Here is an 18,423-nt window from a genome sequence, read left to right on the forward strand (position 1 = left end):
CAGCTGTGTGAAGACAAGCTGCTTGAAGAATTAGCTTAGTCTTTAAACCTCCTTGGACTTGACAGGCGATGGCATATTTGGCCAAGACATTTTCAGAGGGGCTGTGTCACTCTGACAAAACTCGCGTGTTACCCTTCACACACACGCCGGTTAATCACCAAGAAATGTCTTCCGATTTTACTTTGATGTTTGAGGAAATGAGTTTAATGTCGTTGACGTCTCTGAAAATGAGTTTAATCTAATCTTAATCAAGCAATCTGTAAAAAACAGGCGGACAAAATGTTTCTGCTGATTAATTAACAACATACAGTAAATGATGTGTGAACTGACATCCAAATGAAATCTAAATGTAATCTTATGGTCAATGTGATATGGTTTCTTGGGTTCCTTTAGGTAGGCTATTACTTTAAATGAGTTACTGCGTACATGTACCGATGCCATTTAAATGTAGAAAAGCCTTAGGCCTATGTGTCTTGTTTCAATATAATGCAGCATGTTTTACTAAATACAATATATGCACTCAATTTCATCCACTAGCCCTGATTACAATCTTATTGAATAGCCCTGGTATAGACAAAGGTTTTATGGTTTCTTGGGGTTCTTTTAGGTATAATGGGACTGAATCAATTTGATCCAACAAACTATATTTGTGCCAATAAGGAGGGCTGGTACTTCTTAGCATATTTGTGGGAGCAGAATAACATGTGGGCAGCTTGGTGTGGTTGCCAGGTTTTAGCCTCATCACAGAGCAGTGATCTCACCTGGCAGCTAGGCCACCTGGCCGTAGGTTTGACACTCTGGGCTTGCCGTCTTTATCTGAGCCTCCGGAGATGGTGAGGCCAAGGCTGCTGCCTTCCCTTTTCATCAGGTCCACTGTGGTCACTCCTCGGCACTCCTCTGCTGACAGATACAGACACAGGCACATATCCACAGTCAGCATTAGTGTCTGCTTGACAGAATCACCCTGTCTGAGAGGCAACAAAATACTTTTATCTTTCTCTCCTGAATCTTTCACAGAAATGCCCTCTGACACATGACCACATACTTTTTTTGCTCACTCTCCTGTCCTTTTCTTGTTATATTGAATCTTTGTGACGGGTTCAGAAGGAAAAGGAGGACAAAGTCAGTTTTATTAAAAGGCACACACATCTCTTGCACTGACAATGGAGCGAAATTAAATGCATTATTATAAAAGAGGCACTCATTGAAAATTACAGCAGACTCATCAGGTCATAAAATGAAATCCAATTGTATTCTTAAGTGAATGAAAGTGATTTTCATGACTCTGATGGATATGCGGCTTTATAGTGTCATCAGAGGACTCATTCTGTCTTCTGGTGTGCGTTCTGCTGTGCTGTTAAATCGTTCTACGTGAAGTTTACCCAGTGTGGTTTAGTACAAATGACAGGTATGCTACACAAGCGTTTTTTTTCACCTTATCTAAGCATTCAAAACAGTGCAACATCAAGCAAAACCCAGCAGGCACATGGCTGTAGGTGCACCTAGATGAACATCTCAGCACAACTCTTTTTCCAGGTCGCAGTGTCATGAATTAGATAACAGAGCAATCAAATGTCAGGTTTTACTGTATTGTACCTGAGAAGCTGCGCCTGTAGGACGAACCTGATTGGTCAGGTGCCGCGGAGTCCTTGCTCCCCTTTGAGTATGGCCCTTCATCTGAGGAGACAGCAGGGAGGAGGTGCTGTTATGTTATGAAGCAGTGTGGTGAACATAACCATCCAATGCACATAAGGACAGCTGCTGCACACATTTAATGATTTGAGCTTCACCCTGGGAAACGTGAGGGCTCTGGGGGGTGAGGGGGACGGCCACATCCATACATCAGGCATGAAACTGAAGTGAAACAAAAACAGCTCATCCTACTTTGTTTCCACAATCATGTAAAAGGTTCAAATAGCTCCTCTCAGTCTGCAGCAGAGACCCTTGAAAACCATTAATGTAACACAAGAATACATTTGCGGTGTGCTTGATGTATGCTGCTCCTAAAGCATGGGAATTTTCCTGAAGGAACAGCATGCGGTTAATGGACTGTTCGGGCTAGAGAGAAAATCATACTTTTCATGTCATTTACAGCAGCTGGGAAATGTTCAATCTGCTCTGCAGGGAAACTAATTTTGTATTCCTTCTTTTTTTTTTAACCCACAGTGGGAGCCATTGCTGACAGAGCACAAGGCTGGTCTCAGATTAGCAGAGCCCCTGCACGGCCATCTGAACCTGAAAGCAATCATACAAGCATGTCAGCAGTCACAGTGATGGGGAAACGGACTTTGCACTTCTCTAATCCTGTCCACTGTGAGGATTACCTTTTGAGCAGTCCGGCACAGTGATTGAACATCATATTAACAGTTTAAAGAAGATATGTGCAAGGGCTTCTTTTTAAGAATGGAGGGGCAATGTTAGTACCTCGAGCTGCAACCACCAAACTTAAGTTCCCACAAGATAAGGTCTCCAGTGACTGCTTTGATAATGACCAGAGACTTGTTTAAAAAACCCTGTTCTTCTAACATTGATATTAAGAAACTGTATCAACTTTACATTTGTACGGCGTTGTGGACAGATAACGTTACAGCGTGATGTGGCAGACAGGTGCATGCTTGTGTTTATGGAGGTCAATTCTTACACACCCGATTACCGCATTTCGTGCTAAAGATAGTACTCTATCTCTGAGTTTTAAACAAATCTGAACACACATAATTGATGCACACATTTTGATATACAATGTAACTTCCAAAATATATAATTTACTCGATTTGAAACGGGATAAAGATCGAATAATTCGCTCTAGATTGCATGATAAAAGACGCTCCTTGTAACTACAGAACTTGCCCGAGAATCATCCCTTTGTTTAGGTTTTCCTCACTTTTACAGTAATCCAGTGATAGTTGTCAGTAGATTGCAAACAGGAAACGCTAATAGCTAATTCGGCATCAATGAAATAGTGATACATTCCCAAAATGAAAACTGTAGGCTAAAAACAAATGGTGTTCAGGTTGTAGCCTAGAGCTAACTGCATGTCAACAGGTCTACTACACTGTAGCTACAGGATGGCCTACTTCCTGTTGGCATCCCCTTCAATTTAAATCTTGCTTATCTACCAAATATTAGGAAGACAAATATATAATATAGAGTGATAATATATAAACTTCAGTCTTCTCCCACTTTATATAGTGATATAACATTTGGTATTTTTTCTTAATTAAGTATCCATAAACAGTCAACTAAATCTACTATGTGATCTACTATGTGATCTACTTCCATGTGCTCTTAATGTCAACATTTTGTCTTGTCCATCATTTTAAGAGGTATCATCCAAGGCCTGACAGTAAATCAATTTGATATGAAAAATGACATCCTCTATTTCCCCAGTTCAGTCTCTTCAGTCTTGCTGATTTGTAAAGAATGAGCAGGGCAAAGCAAATGCTCGGAGGACATCAAACAAACTACGTTCTCTCTGTCCAAGTCAATCAACTTTCCACATCTGCCTAAGTGAAGATGAGGCCTCAGACAGCTGGGAGGCATGGATCCTTTGTCAGACCTTTACTGACCTGAAACTTTTGGGCAGGCCCTGGATCTGAGGAGTGAAGAAGAAAACCCTGCCTCCTAATGCACACAGCTGTATGAGTCAGACCTTAACGACAGAAATATCCTTACTGGACTTGGCATATATATGTAAGGGTAAAGCATAGAACATACATATGAATAGTATGGTATTTCACACAAATTAACACACATCCTTGCACAAATATCCTGTCCAGTAGCTGTGAGGCACAAACAAAGTGAGTGAGTGACACATAATAAACACATTAGGCCGGGCAAAAGCCTTGAAACCATGCGGGCTCCGGAGGGCCCTGACAGTCCAGCAGCTGTCATTGTAGTCAAAAGGCAACATTAGCTCTGGGTAACGCAGACCCAACGCTCGGCACGTGACTGAGCGCTACTGTACCATCAAGGCATCCCCCAGCCATCCTCCTCCAGCTTAAAATAACTATCTATCCTAACGGGCAGAATTAAAATCAGGATGGAGCTGATTAATAAACAGCCCCAACAAACAACTGTTAAAAAAACGATATCTGCTTTGTTGTCTTTGAAGAGGAGGTTAGTTGAGGGCTCAAGGATGAGGTTTGCCAGAAGGACCTTGGAGCACCACACTGACTAAAATAAAATTCTGTGCCACTGCATGTATATGTGGAGAGTTAATTAACTCCTGGTTTAATTCAGGCCACTGTATGCCATCCCTCTTCTAACCAATCAGAATGTAGGTTAAATATGGGGGTGGCACTCACAATGACAATGAAATCATAATGCTATTTTCAGTCGTAAAACTTTATTTATAAACGGGGCCCTGCCAGACCCAGTTTACATTTCTATATCTGCCCCAATTGCTCATGGCAGCAGGAAGGCATTCAGAGCTGGTGCTCAAGTCTACTGACATTTCAATCCCTCTCAACCAATGACAAGCAAGATACATGCATTGCAATGATTGTAGATTCAACTGGACTTGTGTTCATGCCATATAGATTACAGATTAAAAGAGACATACGGTTGACACTTCTCAGTTACTGTCCCTCCGATTCAATACACATTTAAGACATAAGCCGCTCTTCACAGGTGATCCAGCTGACACAAATCCTCTACTACAACACACACGCTGACCCCCTTGACTTGAAGAGGAAAGTGTGGTGCTCTTACCAATGCTGTTGTTCTTGGAGTCTCTCCTCAGACCACACAGCATGGCTGTAGTTGTGTCAGAGCAGCCCCCTTGGGAAGTAACCTTGCTGATCTTTAGTCACAAGTGGGCAGAGAGCTGAGGTTCCACCTGAGATTAAAATAATCTTAGCTGCTCAAATGAAACAAAAACACCATCTTCGTTTCTTCATTCCTTTGCTAACACTTCCTTAACCTTTGTCCCCGTTTGTCAAACCCAGTGAGGAATTGAGCTCCAGAGGGCAAATTCTTATCCTGAGACGGTCTCTAGTTCCCCTTTCTATTTAAACTGCTCAAAAATATAAATCTACCAAGCGCTGTTCTTCTTTAAAGATCCACAGCATGGAGAGCAAGAGAGCAAGAGAGCAATGGTTCATGTCCTTTTCTTCCCATCTTGCCGTGGTCCCATTTTGGAGCTATTCTCACTAATCAGCCGTCCTTTTCCAGAGGGTTTATCATCCCCTGTTCATACACTCAGAAGAGCTCACACATAATAACCCTCCTCTCTCTACAGAGCCAGAGCATGAGTGTGTTTGCTCTCTCTCCCTCTCTCTCTCTCTCTCCCTGCCAGAGGGGTTCAGTGAGGCAGGCACACACGATCGTCACTCCCTCCCCCAGCAGACACACACACACTCTTTATCCATTTCCCACCAAGTCAAACACCCCTCATATGCACATCCTCAAACCCACCCACACACATCTACACACACTGAGATTAGGCACGACACAGCGACACACAGTCAACTCTCTGCACAATTAACACCACCTGCACATTCATTGTCAGACTGAGCCCTGCTCTGTCACGTTTTTTCTCACATAGAATGACTGCATCCATTTTTACAGAGCTTGTATCTTCACAGTAATAGTATCTCTCTCTCTTAAACAATCACACAAACAAGCACATAATGGAAACATGCATTTGCAAAATTCCTGTGCAGAACAGCTGCCTGTTTGAGATGTCCAGCAGATGAAATGTTATGTGCCGTTGTCACACATGAGACTAATGACAGATTTGACTTGTCATATTGTGATCAAGTGAAAGTTAAAGCAATACAGACACATTTAGAATCTGGCTGATGTGTTCAAATTAAATGCATTTCCTCTAAAGCCTAGCATCTCCTGTTTCTCTCTCAGGAGGGTCCGGGGCCACTGAGGTGCCTCCACTCGATTACAGAGACCCTTCCCGTCCCCACACCTGTCTGACCATTTGTCATGCTACACGCCTCGACGCCTGCCACTTCCTGACCCCACTGCAACCACCAAAAACAACAACATACGCCTTCTTCACTGGCAGCCCCTCGGAGTCTCGTCTGCCTAATTTGCTTTGATCACTGCGGAAAAATTCCTGTCATCACTGATACACACAGCACACCAAACCACACACAATTAAGGATTTCACAACGTGAAATTATACCCCATATTTTATAACTGCTTATTTTACAGATCTGTGAAAGTGATTACAAACAAACATTTCCATACTTCTACGCGCTGTAGCAGGGAGCCTAATTAGTCAGCTGTTACAGTGGACACAATACTCTTTTGGTGTTGATAATTTCCTCAGAGACTTTTGTCCTTAATATGCCATTTACAATGTGAGCGAGCGCAGTCTTTCAGAGCGAGACTAATTAATTTCCAACAGAATAAAGAGAGTGGGGAGAAGTAGCAGTGTGTTGGACTGATAAAAACCCCTGGGAACAGGGTGGCAAATGTTGGGTTAATAACAAATTGACTCTTTCGCACTTCCTCTAGAGCAGATTTCAACCTAATTGATGAGTAAGTGATAATGTAATGATTGGATTAAGGAAGCAGATTGTTTGCTGGTACGTCGGCATATAAAAGTAGGTTGAGAACACTAAACAAAAAAGAAATAAGGGAAACAGAATTTAAGAAGACTAAAAAAGCTGCTAAATATTAAAGACTCAGAAAGCTGTGATTATACAACTTTGTTTACTATAGTGTCTCTATTCAGTGCAGGTTTGTACAGTCTGCATGTGTTTATTGTGACAATAATAACCCTTCTGAAAATAGCCTTCATTATGCATAGACAATGTGTGTAATCTGAGCTGCAGGGCCTGAATCTTAACCTGCTTCTTAAACTGCACACACTGCCCTCTTATGGTGAACTCATCCAGTTGCAAGTGAAAGGCTGAAAAGCAAAATGACTAATTCACTTGTCAGCCAGCACAGACCGTTGTGTGACATGAAGGGCCAGACGATGAGGATGTGTCACACATGCTTCAGTGTTCACCTTAAAGGTCCGTCAAAAGCCCAGACTTCAGTGACTTTAACAGGCCTGCTGCACACATACAGTTTGACTCTGTTTTTTAAAAGTAATTCAGGTAATATATGTTTGAGGAATTATTAAATGAGGAATTATTAAAATATATACTCAATGTTTTGTGCAGGCAACAAAACTGTTCTTTTCTTAAACTGCATGAATTAGCAAATTACAAACTTTCAACTCTCACATGTTTTAAATATCAAAGACAACAGATGGAAACTTTACCATTCCCTAAAAGATGCCATATCCTTGCTGTCGGCTTTACCTTTGGTTCTGCCTCTGATGATGCCCAGTCGACATCTTACAGAAAACGAGAACATCCTCTTTGCAGACCGGCTGCCTTTCCTCATGGAATCTGACTGAGGGAAAGCGAAGGAGAGCTGCTTGGGAGTGAGGCGCCCTTTTCCAAACGCGACCCGTGCTGACATGCTCATCTTCTGTCCAGTGACAAGGAAACAGTGGATCATGTCCTCCTCCTCACACTCAGCATCACATCACAGTCTCCCTCTGTCCTGCTGTTCTCGTGTTCTCCTCCCTCTCTGGAGAGCTTCCAGTCTTCTTAGGTGCTCGCTCAAAGCTGATATAGAAACAGGTGCATGTTTTTTTTTTTAAAAGAGGAAATATTCAGATCCAACACTGTGCCTGTTTTCCCCCTTCAACCAGCATTGGTAACTCACTTCCTTTAGTTTCAAACAGCAACGAGCTGGCTGGCTTAATAAATGTTATGTTTCTGCATCTCTGGCAGTGTCAGTTGAACAGGAGCAGATGGCAGAGGGCTCAGGGCTGTGGGGCACAGCTTGTCTGCCGGAGTGCAATGGAAACTTTCTCTGCAGGGTGCCGGCTCTGAACGCCATTTTAAGGCAATGACTTCTGATAACGGTGTATTGGATGTTCCGACATTACACCAGGCCCCTGACTCCTTGTTATTAGTCTAAAACCTGTGAGAAGTAGCTTCTGTGTCAATTACAGGATACCGAGTATTTTATCATTATGGGAGTTTTTTTAAATACTAACCCCTCAATGCCAAGGAGAGATTCAATTCAAGTTAAAATTGAGATATCAGCACTGTCTAACGTAGTCTACATTGATATAAAGAAAGTTTGATTTTTGAAACTTAGCTTTTGTCCAGCTGGTTCTAGTTCTATTTTTTTTTACTATCCTTACTTTGAAAGGCCACTTCTGCATGCACCGATTAACACCAGGCTATATTTAGATAAACATGTTATCTGGAATTTTCAATGCCAGGCTATTGTCCAATAAACAGCCGAGTTATTCTGGTAATATTGACGTAAACAACAAAACTACCAAAACCCTGGTAATTAGAGTCCAGATGTTCTTTGACAGCTAAAGCCTACATTTGTTGCAGCATGAACACAGTTTAGCCCCTTTGGTCCTGTCCCAGCATCCAGTGATCTGGAGGGAAAAGAGGAATAACACCATGTACCCAAGGGGGGATCCAACCAGCTCTTTGGCCATCAGTGCAGACACCAACTCATGCATGTGGGAGCAGATCCTTCAAATGTTGATGCCTGAGCCCTTTATAACATAACTAGTGCCCCAGGATGAAAACATAATGTTCAACTTCCTGGTCACTTCTTTTTATAAATTGGATCACGCTCCAACAGTGAAACTTTTGTAAGGGTCATAAGCAAACTCGTTTTGATTTTATGAATACAAAAAGAATAACAGAACATTATATATTACAGTATTGTCATACTGATATTCTGTACCAACTGTGAAGTCTACTGAGACAAATGTAACATTTGTGATAATAAACATTGATTGATTGACATTACTAGGAGCCAGTATTAATCAAAAACAATTTATATTGTCTGAAGATGTTTTTCTCTCCTAACCCACACAACCAATTAAAAGTCTTGTTTTTTCTCCTTGATATTATATCAACTTTTAAATGGTTCACACACTGGACTTTCCAAACATGTGCATCAATACTGCCAACAAGCAATTCAGTTGTAAAAGAGGATCCCACGTCATTTTTGATTTTTAAACATTTATTGTGAATAACCAGTTTATTCGTTCTCCTCGCTCCTGAGCCTGGCGTTGGGATTGGTGATCTTGATGGCCAGCTGGGCGGCTCTCTCCACGATAGTCTTCCTGTTCTTGGATGAGACGTTGTGGGCGATCTCAGCACAGTGAGTCCTGCAGAGGGGAGAGAAGGGCTTTAGGATTCAGACTGTAGTAAATAGAGAAATCAACATCTGTACATAAAATTAAGAAACTCTTCTATTCAGATAACACAATGAAAATGGATTCTGAACTCCTGCAAACATAAACTGACATTGTAAAATGTGTTTAAACATTAGAGCAGGTTTGGCCGAATGCATCATTTAGCTTTGTGGGCAATGTTTAAACACTGACACGGGGTCACTGAATTCATTTTTAAAAAGCGCCACTAAATGTGACCAACTACAGAAAGAAAGACTTTAAAAGACGGAAATTATCTACCCTTAGTGTTATTGACTTAAAAGAAAGTCAGTCTAAAGATTACAATTTGAAATGTTATACTAAAAATGTTCTGAGCTTCATACAGCATGGACCATTTTGAACCAAATGTGACCTGCTCCATCGAAATCAGTCGCATTGACTCGAAGACACATTTGGAGTTGTATACACTGCTGGAAAGAGGAGATTCGTAGCTTTCTAATGATATCAGGATTGTTTTTGTACTCCAAATATTAAGCGAAATATCTCACATTATATAATGACTGTCATCGAGTCCTCATTTTGAGAAAAGGGCCTTTAAAGTTTGCTCTTCTCTGGAATCCATCGATCTGATTGATTATTAGTGCAGCAAATTACCAAAATAATACGGAGGGAAGATATTTTCGTTTGGAGGGGAAGCTCGCGAGTGTATTTTTGCGTTTGTTTCCCGGGGAAAACCCTCACGAGAAACACCGGCTGTTGTTATGCCTGCTGTGATGTTAAATTACTCAGTTCTCCGCTTGTAATTGTGTCGTTACAAGCTTCAAAGTTGTATTTATCATCTGAATTTGCCGAAACAAGTTTAATATTCTGAAAGCCAAGACTTTGTTTAATTTAAATCAGATGAAAACAAACTGTAACGGACCCTGCCGTGTTATCTATGATTACTATACTCTTACGTTCATAATTTCAGCCGGAGGGAGGCGCTGCTGGAAGAGCAGATTGCGAGTGAGAGGTGCCTGTCTTCGTCCCTTTACAAGCTTCAAAAATGTATTTATCGTGTGATTTTGGAAATACAAGTTTAATATTCTGAAAGCCAAGACTTTGTTTGTTTAAAATCAAACAAAACACCCGAACCCTGAAAAAATAGTGTTTTACGTAAATCCACGTTTATTCTGAAATAAGCCGTTGCGACTTCCGACTGATTTCGATAGAGCGGGTCACAAATGTGAAGATGGTGTTGGTAAACACAATATCCCCACATCAAATCAACGTGATTCACATTTATTAGAACTATTGAACAGCTTAGTGAGTTCTACACCTTTAGATTCAAACGTTTTTTCCCTGCCCTCAGAATGACTCTACAGCGGATTCCTTCAGATTACAGTCAGAAAGTTAAATACAATTCACCCTCTCAGTGATTGAAATTGCCGAGTTGATCTTTGGTAGGTCAGACCAAACTCTAAGATTAAGGAAGCTGCATCACTAAAAAAAGAAAATCAATGATAAGCACGAGAATCTCACGCTTTAACTAAAACTAAGATGAATGCTTTGAGCTGTAACTACTTCACAGTCATCTTAACATTTAAAACTAAAATGTAGTCACTGCCATCTGCTCGCCTCAGTATCTGTTATTATTGTTTAGCTAGCTTCCATCCCTTAAGAAAACTCAATGACGTGATCTGTTTTTGTTGCAATTACAAACAACAGATAGCCTGAAGGGCTATGAATGAGAAATTATTGAACGACTAAAAACAGACTAGATTGTGCCAAATGCAAATCAATCTATAAGCCTTTCTACTTAAGGGATAGACCGAGTAGAACTAAATCTTCTGCTAAAACTGTTAGATCAGTTATTCAAATGCCATTGAAGGTTCAGTTCACATACTCTGCCCTTGAGGTATATAGACATGTCTTTTTTCTTATAGGCAGAGAATTCCAGCATTGGTGAATAAACAATGTAATATTCAAAAGGCTAATAAATGTAAAGCTTGTCGTATGTACAGTATTAAGTGTTTTTCTTTGTAAGCTTTAGTCAAGATTTTGCAATTATAATTTCCTTCACCTGATAAACTGAAGGTTCAGCAGGTATTTCAAATCCTAGCAAACAGAACAACTCTTGTGCATGCCTGATATCAGTAACTTGGACATGCAAGGAAAATGTGCTCCTAGTAAACAGTTACAGCGTACCTGTTGCTCATCATAAGGACCTCCAGCTCCTTGATATTGTGCACCAGGAACTTCTTGAAGCCAGTTGGCAGCATGAACTTGGTCTTCTTGTTGCTACCATAACCGATGTTGGGCATCAGCATCTGACCCTTGAACCGCCTGCGGACTCTGTTGTCAATACCCCTGGGCTTACGCCAGTTTTTCTATTGGAGTTAAGAAAAATATATATCAATAATGAATCACTTGCAGGGACAGGTTTAAGACAAAGCTTAACATGTGAAGTATTTCCTTGAAAGCCTTACCGCAATCTTCACATATCTGTCAGACTGATGGCGAATGAACTTCTTGGTCCTCTTCTTGACGATTTTGGGGTTTTTGAGGGGCCTGAGGGCTGCCATGGTGACTAAGGATGGGGGAAAACAAGTTAACCACCAAGTAAGCATGTATATTCCAGTGGTGTAGCATTAAACCTGCATGCTACAAGGGTTTTCTAGGCTAGTTTGAAGTTGCTCCTAAATCACCCAATTTAGACAACAGTAGATCTTAATGACAAACAATCATACGGCTTGGTAATAACATCGATAGATCTTTTACAGAGCAGACACGTCACACTAACAACTAACGAATGCTCATTGGCATCAAGTGCCATGGGAAGCTAAAGCATTGAACCAGCATGCACAACACCAGGACTTCCTTTTAGCGGAATGCAGCTAAGTTTATTGTTTTAAAAAATACTAAGTTACACATGTGAGTTCGATACGAGGACGTGTAAAAATGTCTGCTGTGGAATATGTCTGTTCCAAGTCAACATCAACGTTTCTGCTTTGCGAGCCTCAGGGTAAACGTGTTGACCAAAGTCAGCTAGCAAACTAGCTTTACGGTGCAGTCAATGTTTAGTTAGCTTGCTAGCCATGCTACTCTGCTCTGTGCATTCTGCTTCAGCGGTATAACCTGAACCAAAGTGTACATTTTATGTGCGTCTTATGTTGGCAACGGGAGGTTGTTATTTAAGAATGAACTATAAGCCACGTCGTACAGCGGAATTATTATTGAGTAAGACAACCCCATTTCACGGAGAGCGTTAGCACCCAGCCAGCCGAAACACCTCGCTCAAGAACAACACATGAATCACGGAATAATATTAGAAAATGGTCAATTTTAACAAACATGTGTAGAGTGGACGTCTATTATTGATAACATGTATCAGGATGGTCAAATAACGCCTTAAATCGCGCTGATGAACATAGATTGAATCGACTCACCCGCCGATGAAAATCCAAAAGGGACTTCGGCGACGGCGGAAAGGAAGAAAAGAACATCCGCGAGTGCCGCAAAGCCTTATGGGTACTGTATTTCACCAGAACTACACTTACTTTTAGTTCCTGTTTTATTCCACTTGAATGTACACCTTTACTCAAAAACGATTGAGTGCAAGTGCATCAAACTAATACGTGTGTTGTTGTAATTGTTTTGGGGGTTTGATTGTTATTAACGCTTTCTGTACGCCCACCTTCACAAATGTTTACTATGAAACTTTGTGCGCACTTCCTGGACAGTTTGTTTTTGTTGGTGAAAGCTTTTACAGTCTACTTGTTTAAACTGAGTGCGTTTTTTCGAAATAGTTATTAACCACAGCAACACATCGAAACAAGTACTTTTTAACAATCAGAAGAACGCTGACTGACAGATCTGATGACCCGGGGGTGTGGTTTGATACGACGTGAATGATTTTCTTTTTGTCACATGATTATTGGTGATAGGATATTCACCAATGTGTGTGTGGGATTAGATTCCGAATTAAGGAGTTATTTTTTGGTTGTTTTCTAGTACTTTAGATGGAGTATCAGCCTATGTTTGGGTGAGTATCTGATTTTTTACTGAACTTGAAACTAAATGTAGCCCACATTGTTTTTCACATCACTTGCCTTACTTTCGTTTCCCCGTTACTTGACAGCGAAGGGAACCGAACCTACGGAATGGCTAACCCCGGTTATATGCCAGCAGCAGAGGGGGGACCCGGTAAAACCAGTAAAGGAGTAATTCAAGTTTAGCAATTTGTTATGACGTGTATGTAAAGACATTTCCACATTTCTAATTGCAAACTTCCGTCTCACACGGACACACCAAAATCACGTCACTTCTACGTACAGGTTTATTTGAGGCTGTTAGCGCAAGAGTCGCTTTAGTAGGAGTTGTACTTTGAGACGTATAGAAGTTAAAGTGTTCGTTAAAGCATCTTACCCTTGGTCAAGTCTTTAGTGAAGCTGTAAACCTCCCTTGAGTGGATATTACCATGGAGGGGCAAGGTAAGTCTCTCTCAAAACAATGTATTCAGGTGTTGAAGAAGCTGGCACGTAGAAAACATGTTACAACTTGGAAATGTCAAGTATTAAGCAGGATTTTCTTTAAATATGTAGGAATGTGCATACGAGTATCTAACGGTTTAGACATTTGTAATAGTCTAGTCGTTTGTTTACGACACGTAGAGCAACCTCTGAGGATTTTATCTGTAAAAGTACCATGATTAAACTGGTTCTTCTTGTTTTGTTGAAGCTCTCTTCGCCCCACCCGCAGCTGCTCCCCAGGGACCCAGCGCTCCTCCAGCCAGCATGTTTGACAGCATGCCTGGCTATGAAGGAACAGTGGCAGGAGGAGGAGGTACAGTATGCTGAAAATACTCATAAGCACTCATATTCGACACAATGATTGTCTCTGTGAAAAAGACACTTCACAATACTGTCACATACAGTCACATACCACTTGATTTGGTACTCCCATAACATTTAAATCAATCCAGTACTCCAGCTCTATCTTTCTTCTTCATCAAGCTCATAATTTTACGTTTTTGTTGACATTTCCTGGTGGTAATTAAAAGTTGTCAGAAGTAATGGCGTGTAACTGGACAACAATTTAATGTATGTGTTTCTTTGTTTACCCCCGTTTGTAACTATGGTGGGCATAAGATAATGAGGACCTCTTTGACTGTGTCACTATTATGAAAACGTTGAATGTTTTGGCAAACTGTTACGATAAAGTGTATACTGCACTGTATAAACAAAAGCACCAGGAATGATTTCTAAACAGTACAAACATTGTTTTCATTATTTGCTCTAGGTGGATTTCTGCCCCCTCCGATGCCTGCTTTCCCAGTTCCTCAGCCTGAACCTGGACCTGCACAACCAAGTTGGAAGTAAGAAAAAGTCATTTGATTTTTTTCAACATGACTGCTTGAGGAATTGCATAACATTTTTTACGATGTGTTGTAAGATTCGGAGCACATCAGGCACTATTCCAACCATCACTTCCTCTTAAAACATTTCACCAAATGACATACTGTATCTCGTTTCCTCCCTTCCAACAGTATCCCATCTATATCAGAAGATACTGCCCGGGCGGCGTTTGTCCTGTTTGCCTCCAGCAAGTGTTGCTACAATTCAGGACCAGCTAAGGACGGTGTGATTACTCGAATGGATGCATTCAATACATACAGGGTAAGAGGAGATTTCTACACAAGTTTGAGTTTGAAAAACCTGCTTGAAAGGCAGGGAAATCTATAGAAGTAATACTTTGAATGGTTGTTTTGGATGACCGATGCATAAGTAAATACTTCTCTTGTGTGTTTACTTTGTTTTAGTACCGGCTGGAGACATTTATTGAATCAAGATCTACTGAGTGGAGTCACGAGCCATACAGAGGTACAGCACTATTACCTTGTGCATTAGATACGTTGTACTCTCTGTTTTCTGCTGTCAAGAAGCTACTTATAAGCAACTGCTATTAATAATAATATGTTGATATGTTGTTTCATTTCAATTAGGCCAGCCAGTGGATGCGTTTGCCCAACCACCTCCAGGACCATGGGACGTTCCTGCTAAAGCCCCCACCTTTTTTGTGGACGACCAACAGATTATGAAGGTTCCCTACACATCGTCAACAAAGGTAAATCACAAAACACATGTGTCAGGAATGAAAAGCTATTTTTAAGAGTATGTTTCTACTGATAAAAACATTTTATTTACAGCCCTGCCACGTTTGTGTCGGAATGGGGTGCAGACCTTGCAAGGACTGTGCTGGTGCTGGTAACGTAAGTCATTTAAAGATACCTCATCTAAAGGGCTACTTTCGGACTTTAATCCTCATCCTCTGATCATATGATTTATTTAATTGCTACTTCCAGAAAGTTTGTTGGGTGTGCAATGGCTCTGGATTCCGCCACGGAGATGATCGATGCCACCACTGCAGTGGCAGAGGGAGGGAAAAGTAAGTGTAATCCATTATATCTCATAGCTTTCTAATGCAATTTATAAAGTTTCTGATTTTTCTTAAATACACTATATTAACTATAGTTAATAATACATTTTCTGTTTACAGTTGCAACCGCTGTCAAGGGAAAGGATCGATGCAATGTGAAACATGTCATGGACAACAACAGCTTCTGGTCTACATTAACCTGACTGTGAAATGGTAACATATCTGTCAGAAATATTGACATGACTAATTAAATGAATAGTCTTCCTTAACAATGTAAAGGGCTACAACATTTATGGGTATTTTATATTCTTGTTGTTGTATTGTATTTTACAGTTGTAAAATGTATCTGGATTTCTTCCTTTTTATGTACATTCTTGCAGGACCAACAACTCTGAGAACTATGTGGTAGAACAGTCCAGTGGGCTGCAGGCAGAACATCTCAGCAAGGTGTCCGGCAAGGAGCTTTTCAGGGACACTCAATACCTGGTAAAATATTGTTATTCACTTTTTCAGCGGGCACAACATATGGGTATTAGAGTATTGTGTGTGTTTTTTTTTTTTTAACACATAGTACATGCAGATTTCTTTGTGAGGAATGTTGGTGCTCGTTTTCTTTAAATCAATTGTAATAGGATTGATATTCTAGATTAGTCAAAATCTTGAGTCTCAAAGCAAATTATACATTTTCCTTTACAAAATATTATGCATCTTTGCCTGCTGGTTGGTTGTACACATTTAAAGTCACCTTTATATTTGTACAAACAGGATGTCAACACAGGATGTGTTTCAACCACATTAAATGCAATGGTCAACCATCTTACACAACATTGATTAACCCTGAAGCCTCTTTTTAGGCTTCAAGTATATTCTCTTTAGTTTTTTTTGGGACGATGAATTTTTGGCTCTCAGTAAGTCAAAGTGTTGGTGACCACACAGCATATCTGTGGCTGAATCCTTCCTGTCTGACACTGATAGAGGTCTGAAACTGCTGCTGCAGACACGGTCCTTCCACTATGTAGCCCATGCAATGTGTTAATGTATGGGTCTTATACTTATCCTTGGTTCAGGTGTCATTCAGGTGACATAGTTGTCTAAGCATGCTTGAAACAAATGCATGTCATCAATAGTATTGTGAAGTTAACACTTACTTTTTTCTGTTGACTCTGTGCAGGTGTACCCACTGGTAGGCTTCCCAGACCCTACAGTGGTGAATGCTGCACAGCGCCTTGTCCATGATCACCAAGGCAAATACTCCAGGACGTCACGCATTCTACAACAGGTAATGTTGCATCCACTCTATTTATAGCCTACTACTTGGATATAAGAACATTTTTTCAACATGAACTGGACAATACTTGTGATCAAAGTCTATAATCTTCTGTTTGTCTAACATGCTCATATTCAAACTCTTCTTTTGCAGCGTCAAACCATAGAGCTGATCCCTGTTACCAAGGTAACCTACTCATGGAAAGGGAAATCACACATTTACTTTGTTTACGGGAATGAGTTCACAGTGAATGCAGATGACTATCCTGCAACCTGTTGCTGTACTGTTATGTAATTGAAATGGTTGTGTGTGAAGGTTTTTTCCTTTCAAGCCAATAGATTTAAATAAATAAGACAGATTGAGATACAGGGCAGTTCTGCTGATTAGTGATGAGTACCCTGACATGTGGACAGTTGATTGTTCAATAAAGGTAAACTAAATTTAACCTATGAACTTTCTGCAAATTAGTAAAACTGATGCCTCTTAAAGAATAGAATAGAATATATCTTTATTGTCATCATACAAAGTACAACAACATTTATTTGGCAACTCTCACTGCATATATATATATATATATAATAACTGACCCTTAATGCTACACAGAGGTTAATAAACGTTTCACTTATTGCTACAATATTACTTATTTTAGGAAATCATTTATATTGTTACGTGCCATTTTATTCACGCACCACATAAACAAATTGTTTACTGACACCATTATATAACCCTAAATCCTGAACCCTTTCGCTTTAAAAAGGCAGCAGTGATTTTGTTACAAATAATGATAGAAATTGTATTGTGTTTTTGCATCAATAATTGTTTAATGTCTTTTGTTTGTATTTACCCTAATCAGTTTGCTTTCATTGCAAAATGAATATTTTTGTATGTGAATGTAACAAATGGTTTGAATGTGTAAGACACAGATTTGCAATAATTCCTAGGAAGAATAAAGTTATTATGGAAGGCTTTCGATTCAAATAAAATGTATGGATTTGTGAATCTGACATTTTTACTAATGTTATTCTTGGATTTCCATTGCATGAATCGAGTCGATATGATAAATCCTGTCAAGCCCTTCCATAGCCTTTTGCTGTGTGTACTGTGTGAAAACAGACATGAACATGTGGCTGGGAAATATATGGTATTTATTTTTAAGCTTTTAATAACAAAAAGCATGGTACAAATATAAAACACACTTAAACAGATAACGCTAGGAAATCAGAGCACTGGCAGACATAATAAATCTGCTCACAAAATGGGCATATAATCAATGTTTTGATAGATTCCCTATTTATAGAATATAGGATTGATGCAATGTATTGTTGATTTCCTTTTTGTTTCATGTATTTGCAAGTAATACAATCAAACGGACTAAGTCATCTGCTTTGGTAGAAGAGTAAGTGAACAATAATTTAAAAGAAATGGAAAAATAATTGGAAAATACATGACAGACATTTAGCCAAAAAGTACAAGTTGGTATACAACGAAAATAAATAACATACATCTTATTTAATCAGTTGACAACATTAGCAGTCCACATCAAGTGGTTTTGATATATTTGAAGAAC

The 18,423-nt window shown here is 40.0% G+C and overlaps 3 protein-coding genes across 7 annotated transcripts in view; 1 reads left to right on the forward strand and 2 right to left on the reverse strand.

The window, feature by feature from the left end:
• Positions 1-7,671, reverse strand: part of grip2a (glutamate receptor interacting protein 2a) — a 29,624-nt gene extending 21,953 nt beyond the window's left edge. The window contains exons 1-3 of one of the 3 annotated variants that reach the window (XM_034086542.1): positions 7,272-7,671; positions 1,597-1,677; positions 762-900 (exon numbers count right to left, since the gene is read on the reverse strand). In XM_034086542.1, the coding sequence (XP_033942433.1) occupies positions 762-900; positions 1,597-1,677; positions 7,272-7,473 (422 nt within the window). In that variant the 5' untranslated portion in view covers positions 7,474-7,671. Of the gene's footprint in view, positions 1-761; positions 901-1,596; positions 1,678-4,710; positions 5,258-7,271 lie in introns of those variants that run through there. The other 2 variants (XM_034086544.1, XM_034086543.1) reach the window with 2 other exon arrangements.
• Positions 7,672-9,000: 1,329 nt separating this feature from the next.
• rpl32 (ribosomal protein L32) lies at positions 9,001-12,694 on the reverse strand. Its single transcript, XM_034086830.2, has 4 exons — positions 12,601-12,694; positions 11,641-11,741; positions 11,360-11,541; positions 9,001-9,166 (listed from the first exon to the last, which is right to left on the reverse strand). Exons 2-4 carry the CDS (start codon positions 11,734-11,736, stop codon positions 9,037-9,039), a joined length of 408 nt encoding a protein of 135 aa, XP_033942721.1. The 5' UTR covers positions 11,737-11,741; positions 12,601-12,694; the 3' UTR covers positions 9,001-9,036.
• Positions 12,695-12,800: 106 nt separating this feature from the next.
• Positions 12,801-17,860, forward strand: ssuh2rs1 (ssu-2 homolog, related sequence 1). Of its 3 annotated transcripts, none has more exons than XM_034086827.2 (13): positions 12,801-13,196; positions 13,293-13,644; positions 13,892-13,996; positions 14,453-14,528; positions 14,700-14,829; positions 14,973-15,033; positions 15,156-15,277; positions 15,360-15,422; positions 15,516-15,598; positions 15,710-15,802; positions 15,970-16,075; positions 16,761-16,868; positions 17,010-17,860. In XM_034086827.2, the coding sequence occupies exons 2-13, from the start codon at positions 13,632-13,634 to the stop codon at positions 17,148-17,150; spliced, it is 1,101 nt and encodes a 366-aa protein (XP_033942718.1). In that variant the 5' UTR covers positions 12,801-13,196; positions 13,293-13,631; the 3' UTR covers positions 17,151-17,860. The 3 variants fall into 3 exon arrangements, with proteins under 3 accessions (XP_033942718.1, XP_033942719.1, XP_033942717.1); XM_034086828.2 differs by having other exon boundaries at positions 13,293-13,405; XM_034086826.2 differs by having other exon boundaries at positions 13,293-13,357.
• Positions 17,861-18,423: the final 563 nt, after the last annotated feature.

The sequence above is a fragment of the Pseudochaenichthys georgianus genome, chromosome 7 (assembly GCF_902827115.2).
Source record: "Pseudochaenichthys georgianus chromosome 7, fPseGeo1.2, whole genome shotgun sequence".
Taxonomy (NCBI): Eukaryota; Metazoa; Chordata; class Actinopteri; order Perciformes; family Channichthyidae; genus Pseudochaenichthys; species Pseudochaenichthys georgianus.

Coding starts and splice junctions, on each gene's coding strand:
- rpl32 (XM_034086830.2), bottom strand. CDS start 11,736: ATGGCAGCCCTCAGGCCCCTCAAAAACCCCAAAATCGTCAAGAAGAGG. Junction 11,542..11,640: donor ACAGATATGTGAAGATTGCG/GTAAGGCTTTCA, acceptor TAACTCCAATAG/AAAAACTGGCGTAAGCCCAG. Junction 9,167..11,359: donor GTCCTTATGATGAGCAACAG/GTACGCTGTAAC, acceptor TCCCCTCTGCAG/GACTCACTGTGCTGAGATCG.
- ssuh2rs1 (XM_034086826.2), top strand. CDS start 13,174: ATGGAGTATCAGCCTATGTTTGG. Junction 15,278..15,359: donor CCTACACATCGTCAACAAAG/GTAAATCACAAA, acceptor TTTTATTTACAG/CCCTGCCACGTTTGTGTCGG. Junction 16,869..17,009: donor CGTCACGCATTCTACAACAG/GTAATGTTGCAT, acceptor CTTCTTTTGCAG/CGTCAAACCATAGAGCTGAT.